At 38.6% G+C, this 12,004-nt stretch overlaps 1 protein-coding gene across 6 annotated transcripts in view; it reads right to left on the reverse strand.

Annotated features, from left to right (window-relative positions):
* Positions 1 to 12,004, reverse strand: part of LOC124636336 (disheveled-associated activator of morphogenesis 1) — a 102,667-nt gene that overhangs the window by 4,567 nt on the left and 86,096 nt on the right. For 5 of the 6 annotated variants that reach the window (XR_006985121.1, XM_047172396.1, XM_047172394.1 and 2 more), the window contains 10 exons: positions 11,581 to 11,799; positions 10,552 to 10,692; positions 9,949 to 10,177; positions 9,498 to 9,725; positions 7,911 to 8,050; positions 7,249 to 7,398; positions 4,962 to 5,117; positions 4,144 to 4,218; positions 3,376 to 3,717; positions 120 to 259 (listed from right to left, as the gene is read on the reverse strand). Coding sequence is in view for 5 of the 6 variants with exons in the window: in XM_047172396.1 (XP_047028352.1) it covers positions 120 to 259; positions 3,376 to 3,717; positions 4,144 to 4,218; positions 4,962 to 5,117; positions 7,249 to 7,398; positions 7,911 to 8,050; positions 9,498 to 9,725; positions 9,949 to 10,177; positions 10,552 to 10,692; positions 11,581 to 11,799 (1,820 nt within the window). In the remaining variant the exon portion in view is untranslated. The remainder of the gene's footprint in view (positions 1 to 119; positions 260 to 3,375; positions 3,718 to 4,143; positions 4,219 to 4,961; positions 5,118 to 7,248; positions 7,399 to 7,910; positions 8,051 to 9,497; positions 9,726 to 9,948; positions 10,178 to 10,551; positions 10,693 to 11,580; positions 11,800 to 12,004) is intronic. The other variant, XM_047172395.1, reaches the window with a different exon arrangement.

Genomic DNA, 12,004 nt, shown 5'->3' on the forward strand with positions numbered 1-12,004 from the left:
AAACCGTTGTGTGATCCTGCTAACTCTAGAATGATATAAACTGTAGACAGTTTCCAACAAATGACATCATTTTAAAAAGACTACCAGAACTTGATAAATGACCTTGAAATAAAACTCACCGGCATATTTCCTCGTCAGTCATCTTCAGCTTCGACAGTAAGATGGTGCAGTTCTGCGCTCGTCTGCCGTCGATCACGGTCAGGATCTTAGTGCGGGGCTTCGAGCCCAACTGCCTCAAGTCTTCCACTGAGCCTTCGTTCTATAAGGGAGTTTTAAATTTAGTATTGATTCATTAGAAATTTGAGAAATGAAAACAGTTTCCCTCTTATTATAAAAACTGCCGCAAGTAGTGGTTTAAACCAGACTGAAGACGTCTTGGTTTGTTACGGTACTTACGATAGTCTTTACACCCTTATTATAAAACGTAGACTAAGAGAAGACTGTTTGGTACTTCGATTTGTCTGTGGTTCAAATAATATGCACAGATTATAAGCAACAAATATTTAAATCATTCGTTCAATCGTTCCGAATTCTATGCGCCGTTCCTTTTTACATTATTTTATTAAGTGCATTTTGATGAAAAATAAATAACTATGATAATAAGCCCCGCAGGGCATCTGAGGCGGATGACGGGGAGTAGCGACCCCGCGGGGCTATATATCCGAGTGCTCCAGGGAGAGTATACTGTCCCCCACCTCCGGCTTGCCGGAGTGAAGCATGACGGGGGATAGGTCTCCCGCCTCTTGGCTTGCCTTCATCGGCCGGTCAGAGTGGAGTCGCTAGAGCAAGGTTAGTCCTGCTCGGAGGGTAGGTGCCTCGTGGTAAGTGGCGAGTGGGCCGGTGATGCTGGACCCACAGGGAGCGCGTGATCTGCGTTTAAAGTCCGCCGAGGTATCCTCACCCTTCTCAGCCGCTCATGTCCCTGTTGCCCTCTTGTTGCTTTTCAGTGACTGATTCCCGGGGGCCCAGTAAGTGAGTTGGCGAGTCTCCACCTGCCATTTTAACATGTATTTAATACATTGTCATCGGCAGGTGCCATAGTTCCCGTAGTTTCCCCATTCCTAGTCCATTAGCATCCCATCACAATAGCCCAAGTAGTTTTCATCCATAGTTAGCAATAGTTTAGCACAGAACCGGGGATTGTCCTTGGGTACATTTCTATAGTGTATACGGGGATAATCGTCGGTTTTGTGTCGCCATTTCATTAAAGTTGTCTCAAAAGGGCTTCAGCGTGTTGGCTTCGGCCCCACGTTCGCCTTCCAAAAATCCGGGACTCTGTAGTCCCGTGGTCGGTCAGAGACATACAAGATGATAATAAAACAAATATCTATGCGGTTGAAAATATCACGTTTTATTATTTAAAGGTAATTTTATATTTCTAGTATCTTTTAACGATATACATGGTCCAATTATTTTCTTTTAAACAACTATCGAGTTTGCGCGTATAACGGAATGTCAGCGCGCGTATCCGAGTTGTTTTGTTTTTAGGTTAGGAATAACTTGGATTATTTTCAGCCCGATTTAAATGATTAAATAAGACGTTGTGCATCTAATTATAGTTCGGCCATTCAGAGAATGCGTTCCTGACACGTCGCGATTGAACTGACGACGTAACTTTGCAATGGCGTTGCAGTTACGATAAAAATATTTTTGCTGGTTGTTTACCGTTTTAACAATTGAGGAGCATTAAAACAACATTATTATATCAATAATCAATGAATGTTATAATTTTGTGCCAAACTGAGTGTCAAATAACTTGGTAAACAATATTTTTCTAAATCTATACTGCGCTATTACAAGGTTATGTCAGCGGTTTATATTTTGTAGTGCTGTGCTAAAAATAACAGGCAAGTATCGTAATCTGTTCTTATACAGTTATAATATAAAATAATACGTTTTGATTTTCTTTTTAAGAATTGGAAAATAATGGACTATAAGACTTAATTATAACGTTTATGAAATATAAAAATAAAACTATGACCAAACCGCATTTTTATACTTAGATTAAAAATGGTAACCCCAAATGGCGTTATGGGCCGCCATTTTGTGACGCTAAAACAGTCGTCCGTTGTCGTTTCGTGCGCATAGACCACGTTTTTCAAGTGTTTTCGATCTGTTTTTATTTGATTACCCGGCTTTTGTTAGACCGAGATATCAGGATTGATTCTGTTATTGATAATAATATAATTATACATGTAGGCGAAGATGATGATGAAGACACCACCTCCTCAAGCAAATCGGAGTCTGATTAATATTCTGTTCGCACATTCAATTCAATGTACTTGTAACAAAGAATAAATAAAACAATTTTATTATATGAATATTACCTTTTTTTGGTTTCCACTTAAATAACTAAAATATAAAACAAATGATTCCGCCAATTTAAAACGAAAATAATCTTAAAATAATGCGGCGGTTCATTTTGAAGGAACGGTAACGAACTCAGTGTTATGTTGTGCCCATCACTAGTCGTGACTAACTGATAGGTGTCAGGAACGCATTCTCTGAACGGCCGAAGTATAGATGCACTCTTCAAAATTAAATGCACAATAACTTATAAGTACACAGTATATCGTGTGCATTAAATTACCAAAAAAAAGGAAACAACATAAAAGTAGAAAACTATATTTTATTCCGATGTCTATTTATACAGTCAAACGCACTGATACATGTTGGAAACACAATCACGTAATCTTGTTCCGAATCTTGTTCGTATTATTTCGAAAAACGTAAATCGATATTTATATCGAAAATTGTCGTCAGGTAATTTGAAGAGATTTTCTCGATGACGCACTCTGTTGGGTCCTCGGACACTCTCAATAGTATTCTAACACATCCAAGTATTCCAAATCACACATATTTATATCCACTTTCGTTTTTTTTCATCACAAAACAAATAACCTCAAAAGTAAATAATGCCGGAATTTGACGTTTGTCGACTAAGTACTACAGTTAAACTAGGGGGCTCGATGGTTTATCTTTTGTACTACAGATAGTAATAGGACTTGCGATAAACTGCGTTTTGTAATAACGTTTTTTCAAGGTCGTACTTAAGGCTGGATTAAAGGTAGTACAAAAGCCGATACTTATTTGATACCGCGTTTTATAATAAGAGGGTTTATGTTCAGAATTCAAATAAGTGGTCTTGATTATTCAAAATAATTGAATAGGAGGACATACAAAAGTGACAAAAAGGGGCCTTTTTGCAGATATATCATAATGAAACCTGTATTGAATGAGAATTTACCTATAATTTATGGTCCAAATGCAGTTGCTTCAAAATAGCAATTCAAATACACCATTAAATATGTGAATTAAGAATGGCATAGACCACGTTTTCTGGAACCAAAAACCTTCAAAACAATAGAATCTCACCTGAACCCCATTCTTCTGGTAGGCGCAGAACATTTTATCAATAGTATGCAAGTCCATAGCGTTATACAGTTTAGTATCATCAAGCTCCTGCCAAATGGTACCGTGAAGCTTAGTATCAGGCAGTTTACTCCAGTTGAAGCTCTTCAGAGGATTACCAGGGGTTGGCACGTTCTTCTTTGCTCGAGGTGGGGCGGGGGCTAGGGGGGCCAGAGGAGCTAGGGGTGCGGGTGGGGGTGCCGGAGCAGGTGGGGCGGGAGGGGCGGGTGGGGCGCTTAACAAGGGAGGAGGGGGAGGCGGTGGAACAGAGCAAGTTTCGATGACGGCGCTCTTTAGGTTGCTGACCTGTAGACATGAGAAATAATGTATTAGGAAAAAATACTCAAAAAATAGGCATGATGACAGGGTTACAAAATAACGATTCTAATTAGTCCGCATTTAAGACTGCCTAAAAATATTAGACACATATTTTTTTATTTAAGAAAACATTTAAAAAATATAAGTTATAATGCAACAAAGACTATCCTTGTTGCGTTATATCGTAAAAAATGTCACGTCTGTTTGAAATTAGTACTCAGACGCGACGTAACACTTAATTATCGATAAAACAAATTTTATCATGTTATATATTTGTTGTTTTTTTGTCAGTGCGAGAAAATAAAAAATACGTGCCCATTATTTTAGGGTTATATAATAGACGGATTTAGACTAATTACTTTTTTTCAGTCATCATGCCTATTGTTTTTTTATGTGAATGGTGTTCAAGTTTACCTTGGCGTCATCAGGTATGCTTCCTTCACTGACTAGTTTCTCAAACCTTGCTCGTTCCACTCTTTCCTGGTTCAGCTGTATAGGAAAGAGGTATATTATTATATGTAATGCAATTAACTAAAATTGCAGTTATTTGAGCTTTTTGCCGTTAGCAAGCCGACGAGATTGTTAAGACTCACATTTTGCCCATGATGTTAGAAGGCAAATGATTGATGCAATGCTCAGTACTGCTCATTTTGTTTGTAGCATTGTAAATTAACCAAGTGTATCTTATCAGTCACAGCGTGACCTGCTAATAACTTACCCATGTTCCTTCTAAAGGTTTATGTGTTGCATTAATCCAGCTGATGAGTTGCCAATTAAGTTTTTGAACAGTGCGCAAAAAAAAATATTTTGATCAAGAAGTATTCACTGGATGGCAAGATGAAAAATATTCCTGCATAGATTACTCCAAGCCCCAAAGAACAATACTTTAAAAACCATATATACTCCTTGAATGTTAAACGGTCACCAGCTCCTGTCGGTGTCGGTTCCTGTACATACCTGCTGCTCGAAAACCTTCCATGTGTGCCGTAGTCTTGCGTTCATGTCTCTCTCTGAAGCGTGACACCACTCCCTCTAGCTCCTCTCGCTCTTGGCTCTGTTCACCCACTTCTCTGAAGCCCTGTTACACAGTCTCCAGCCCCTTATGTAAGTACATACCTGCTGCTCTAGCTACGGAAGCCTCACGCTCCTTCAAGCATGACACCTCTAAATCTGCTCGTTCCTAACTCTGCTCATCACGGTTTCTGGTCATCAACTCCTAAGTTAATACATACCTGCTGCTCAAGCTGCAGAGCCCTGGTGGCGGCGGCACGGGCTCGCTCTGAGCACTCCATATGCGCCGCAGTCTCGCGTTCAAGGCGTTCCTTGAAGCGTGACACGACTCCTTCTAGCTCCTCTCGCTCTTGGCTCTGCTCGTCCACTTGCTTTTCCTGTTAGTAGCGGTCAGTACATGCATGTGAGGTGGGTATTATTGGCGGTAAGTCCATATGTTTGGTTCTGAGAATGCGTTCGAAGGATCTACTCTTTTATTATTTTCCATCTTTACTCCCCTATTTACTGAGAGTACCTATGTACTACCTAATATATTCCCCTAGGTACTCCATTATCTACATACTTTCTTAAATACTCCGGCTATGCATTCCCTTTTCTCTTCACTATCATATTTACTTCCTTCAGTTTTCCCAATAAGCACTGTCCCTAAACTACCCCGATCCGTGTACACTTCTTTTTGAACTTCTTTACTATAGTTCGGCCATTCAGAGAATGCGTTCCTGACACGTCGCGATTGAACTGACGACGTAACTTTGCAATGGCGTTGCAGTTACGATAAAAATATTTTTGCTGGTTGTTTACCGTTTTAACAATTGAGGAGCATTAAAACAACATTATTATATCAATAATCAATGAATGTTATAATTTTGTGCCAAACTGAGTGTCAAATAACTTGGTAAACAATATTTTTCTAAATCTATACTGCGCTATTACAAGGTTATGTCAGCGGTTTATATTTTGTAGTGCTGTGCTAAAAATAACAGGCAAGTGTCGTAATCTGTTCTTATACAGTTATAATATAAAATAATACCTTTTGATTTTCTTTTTACTTTTATGAAATATAAAAATAAAACTATGACCAAACCGCATTTTTATACTTAGATTAAAAATGGTAACCCCAAATGGCGTTATGGGCCGCCATTTTGTGACGCTAAAACAGTCGTCCGTTGTCGTTTCGTGCGCATAGACCACGTTTTTCAAGTGTTTTCGATCTGTTTTTATTTGATTACCCGGCTTTTGTTAGACCGAGATATCAGGATTGATTCTGTTATTGATAATAATATAATTATACATGTAGGCGAAGATGATGATGAAGACACCACCTCCTCAAGCAAATCGGAGTCTGATTAATATTCTGTTCGCACATTCAATTCAATGTACTTGTAACAAAGAATAAATAAAACAATTTTATTATATGAATATTACCTTTTTTTGGTTTCCACTTAAATAACTAAAATATAAAACAAATGATTCCGCCAATTTAAAACGAAAATAATCTTAAAATAATGCGGCGGTTCATTTTGAAGGAACGGTAACGAACTCAGTGTTATGTTGTGCCCATCACTAGTCGTGACTAACTGATAGGTGTCAGGAACGCATTCTCTGAACGGCCGAAGTATATCTCCCCAATATACTCCCTTATATACTAACCCACAGGTACCCCCTTATGATCTCCCCAATATAGCCTATGTAATCGTATCAAATGGCTTAGTTCAATATTGTGCAGTCACAAGTGGTGGCTGCAATGATAGCTCTCAACATGTACACAATCTTACTAGTCAAGTATATTCGGAACTACGCGATTATTTCCTCGTGAGTTCAGACCTACATATGCTAATTAAAAATTCCCAGAACCAGCACACATGCAAATAAAGGCATTAAATACCGCTCTTAGAACAACTTGTCTTTAAAAGTGTTGTCTTTTGTCAATATAGCTTCATGTTCATGATTTATTTTCCTATAGCTACTCCATTTTACGGTACAAATTAATAGAATTTGATCCTTAAGATCAAAGCAATAGATTCCAAATTGCATCGTAAAATGAACCAGCCATATCACCACGATGGAAATGTATTTATGACTGTAATGGAAATCATAAATATATTAGGAATATGTTTTGATTAAGTTCATGTTCTCCGCTACCATTAGGCCGCCGTTAACATGCTTGAAGATTTGTTATCTGTCATACTATTAATTTTAAGTCTCTAAAATAATAGTCGTGTTCATAGGATTCGAAGATACTTAATGAGTTCTTATACACAATTTTATTTTATTGTAATCACTTCTCATGAAAAAACTTCTAAGTAGCTTACAGTAACTTTTAAGGCCGCTTCACGACTTCACAAAAGTTCTTAAGTAAGCTTAACTTTCTATATTTTTATTTTTTAAATATGGTCTCCCCTTAATAATAGAAACACCCTATAACTCATTTAAAATATCCAATTAAACTACGAAACTTATATAACAAATCTTCAAAATCCTCAAGCGATCACAAAAGGCTTAACATACCTTCTTAGCGAGTTCGGTAGCGAGATCCACGTTTTCTCTCTCCAAGTTCTCAGCTTTAGTTCTGGCGGCCACCAACTCTTCTTCTTTGGCTAAAAGATGGACTATCTCGCCGACGTTGATTTCTAGAGGCGCTACGTCCGGGTCATAGATCTGGGAAGGAAATATTTATTTTTCGTTTTGCATATAAAGGGATAATGCTAATAAAGTCATCTTCAAATATACCAGCGCCACCTATTTATAGAATCTTTTTCGATATCTGCATTTTTAAAGGAATTTGTGGTCTTCCCAGAATTGGGTTTTATGGATAGACGTTTCTGTTTTCACAACATATGCTACTTTGTTACCAGGGTGACGATTAATATCCTTAGAGGCAAATAGTACCTACTGAAAATAGCAGCCAGGACTATCCCATAGGATAGTTCTTTGCTGTGCAGAGAACTAACACTGGCTAATTACGAGAATTATATGATCGGAAAAGAAAGACTATACTGAAGGGGTTTTTAGTCTTATGTTTATCTAGCAAAGATTTAGGAATCTTATATTCTAGAGCATTTCCGAGACTACAATACTGTTTGCTTTAGAATCTGGAAGTGGTGATAATCAATGAAATGGTTTCCTCTTTAATCTGGTAAGGTTTCTTTCTGCTACATTACTAAAGCTACCTTAGTAGTATCGGAAGTGCTGCCCCTCTCGCTGCCCTGGTCGGAGTTGGCGCGGCTGCCGGCGGCGGGCTGCTGCAGCACCACCTGCTGCACTACGCGGTCCAGCAGCAACCAGTGCTGGGACATCGGGTTGTATTCCACTGGAAAACAAGAGACAGATTGATGGGTGACCTTTTTTATGGGTTAGCTGTGGTGAGGGACTGTCAGACGTTTACAGACTAAACATCCATCGTATTTCTTCGAAGGCCTTTTATGTACCAGGGCCGCGGTAACTTTTTCGAACAATCCCGCAGCCCCGGCAGGGCCCCTTGGCCTTGCTGAGCCCCGATTTAATGAATGATCTTGGATGAATATGCCCTTACAAAATTGTAGAACGGGATAAGGTTTTCGTCGTCGTCAGTCTTGAAACGTCCATGGCTGGACTGCTGCCTCCCCCAAGCTGGGGGCATTTAACCATACTCAGCGCGCTGGACGTGCACATTGGTGAGCGCAAGATCTTTTACAAAGCCTATTATTTGACTCGTCTTCTCAGGGTAATTCATATGAAAATTTTCTTTTTGAAATTGTGGCGTTTATTTCAAAAACATAATTTCAAATTTAATTTATAGTAACAAATATTTTTGTAATCAACCCAACTGTTATAGTTCGGCCATTCAGAGAATGCGTTCCTGACACGTCGCGATTGAACTGACGACGTAACTTTGCAATGGCGTTGCAGTTACGATAAAAATATTTTTGCTGGTTGTTTACCGTTTTAACAATTGAGGAGCATTAAAACAACATTATTATATCAATAATCAATGAATGTTATAATTTTGTGCCAAACTGAGTGTCAAATAACTTGGTAAACAATATTTTTCTAAATCTATACTGCGCTATTACAAGGTTATGTCAGCGGTTTATATTTTGTAGTGCTGTGCTAAAAATAACAGGCAAGTATCGTAATCTGTTCTTATACAGTTATAATATAAAATAATACGTTTTGATTTTCTTTTTACTTTTATGAAATATAAAAATAAAACTATGACAAAACCGCATTTTTATACTTAGATTAAAAATGGTAACCCCAAATGGCGTTATGGGCCGCCATTTTGTGACGCTAAAACAGTCGTCCGTTGTCGTTTCGTGCGCATAGACCACGTTTTTCAAGTGTTTTCGATCTGTTTTTATTTGATTACCCGGCTTTTGTTAGACCGAGATATCAGGATTGATTCTGTTATTGATAATAATATAATTATACATGTAGGCGAAGATGATGATGAAGACACCACCTCCTCAAGCAAATCGGAGTCTGATTAATATTCTGTTCGCACATTCAATTCAATGTACTTGTAACAAAGAATAAATAAAACAATTTTATTATATGAATATTACCTTTTTTTGGTTTCCACTTAAATAACTAAAATATAAAACAAATGATTCCGCCAATTTAAAACGAAAATAATCTTAAAATAATGCGGCGGTTCATTTTGAAGGAACGGTAACGAACTCAGTGTTATGTTGTGCCCATCACTAGTCGTGACTAACTGATAGGTGTCAGGAACGCATTCTCTGAACGGCCGAAGTATAGAAAGATAGTGTACTCACATGGCAACAACAGTAGATGCTCCAACATGGACAGCAGATGTGGGTAAGCACCAGTATGGCTGAGTTTCCTCCTCAACAGCTCAAACATGGAAGTAGCACTCTTAGTATCAACATGTTCCTTATCGAACCGCCTTGCTAGTTCCCTCTCGTCCTCATTGCGCACCATCTCGAAGAACTCGATGTGACGGTCCAGGGTTTCGTTTTCGTATTTGCGGAGTTTTTCGATTACTGAAAGGGAGATGTTAACAGTGTTTAGGGTCCTATCTAATTTGCGGAGATACATCTTACCAAACTGCAAAGCAAACAACATACCCACATTTCTAAGTGTATGTCGCGATTTTGATTTTTAAACATTTCTAGGATTTTTTTTTAACTATACATTCCAACAACTCGAAAAATATATCTATCAAACGCAATTTAAGACAAATACAACTAGCTACAAAATACATACCTGGTTGTATCCCCAACATAAGCAGCTCGTATCTCAAATGCAGCCTGAACTCCAAGCTCTCTTCCCCCGGTCCATAATTAAGTACGGCGTTAACGAAGGACATGATGGCAGTCTTCAGGCCAAGGTCGTCTCTGTAGGCGCCGGTACTGCGGTCCAACTCGTTCATAATGCTTTGGAAGCGGGCACGCTCGCCCGCGTATTTTTGGTAGTGGACCATCGCTTCTAGTACCTGTAAATTTTTGGTTGTGTTTGAGGATAGGTAACTTAAGGATATGTGATATGTATGAAGTGGTGAAATCCATTGACAGATTTACTAAGCTTCTTTGGTGTATTATATACTCTTCGCTTTAAGCAATTGTGAATACTCTGCCTTGGATATAGCCTTCATTTGTTTAAGCGCAAAAATCCTATCTGAGGATTATACATCTCTCCCCTCTTAAATTAGAAACTATTTATAGAAAACTATACAGCAATTGCTATACCTCCACTGCTCATCTAAAATACTGAAATCTCCTCGCTATCTTTCTCCAAGCATACATATCATCCGCGTTCATGTGCCACCTACAGTAGCTACGGGTACCCAAGAAGACTCATATACACTACCTTCTTATGTCCTCCTGGTACAAGACAAACGGCTCCCAGTATCTCAAGTGCAGCGACCTTTGTCTTAACATTGTCAGTGTCTAAGGACTGTGCGATCAGATCGATGCTCGTGGGGTGAGCCAGCACATGCGCGCGCCCCGTCTGCAACCAACCAAATATTTGTAAAGCGGCTAGAAGAAGACGAAGATATAGAAATAGAACTTATTACAAGAGAGATTTAAGCACAGTTCCAATAGCGGTAAAGGTTCACCAGAACAGAACTCTTTTAGTTTTGCAACACCAATATTACAACCTCTATAATCATCAGCCTTTTATTACTGTCCCACTGCTGGGCACAGACGTCCTCTCACACAGAGAAAGATGAGCGTTAATCAACCCGCTTGCGGGCTATTCGTGGTAGACGATAGTAGAAAACTTTTAAAAGAGTCAGGTAGATCGTATCAGAATTATATTGCAACCTTAGATTTGATCACGAATATTCTACATCAGGTCTCCAATCATTTTCAGTTTTTTACATAATCAGACTAAAATGGGTCCATAATGAAAATATAATGACGCTATTGGCAAAACAAAATAAGTTTTTAGACCAAGACCAATTAGGTTTACAAAATATCAAAATACTGCAACAGTAGCTTGACAAATGTTCACTTGAATAGTTCCAGTTGCTTTGATAGCCAAAACTACAACGAAATATGAATTTACATGATATTTGAATACAACAGATTAACATGAATTTGAATTTCTAAACGTTTGTTGTTAGTTTACATGGACAAGACCATTATGTTTATTGCAATCAATGTGGTTTGGTTTACGAAACAAATTCAAATCTTACGCTGTGGTCAGAATATTGAATGATCGATTGGCAAACGTACATAGATCGATTAAAGAACCGTACAGAAGTTTACAGAGAAGAAAGTATAGCATAGAGTTTAACATTATACTGTTCAATACTAAAAAGAACTACATGCACAACCAAAACTCCTTTACATCTTCTACTCCCAATCTTTACACTAGTCTACTGTTACTTACAGAGTTGTTCATGAGCGCTTTAATAGCCGCAATGAGGTTATGCCTGGTGGAAGCGTCATCCCTTGGCGCTCGCTGAAGGGCATCTAGCAAGGAGCCTAGGCCTCCTTGCTTGATGAACCTGAGTACGAAGCTGTGTGCTCGTGTCCTTAATGCTGTTTTGAGGCCTTCGACTAGGGCGCACGCTTCTGCTGGTGGTATGCTTTCTGATGATGCGAAGGCCTGGAATATAAATGTTAAAGGGGTATATTAGTCTTGATTTCAAAGATAATCGAATTAACATCTAAGCGCAAGCTTTAATTTGTCATCCATCAAGATCTTCACCATAGTGTTGGCATGTAACCTGGGCCGAATGTTCAATTCACTGGCACTGCCATCATAACAACGAATTTGAGGCCTCACTATTTTTAAATGTATCTATGCAATT

This window comes from Helicoverpa zea, chromosome 14, assembly GCF_022581195.2.
Source record: "Helicoverpa zea isolate HzStark_Cry1AcR chromosome 14, ilHelZeax1.1, whole genome shotgun sequence".
Taxonomy (NCBI): domain Eukaryota; kingdom Metazoa; phylum Arthropoda; class Insecta; order Lepidoptera; family Noctuidae; genus Helicoverpa; species Helicoverpa zea.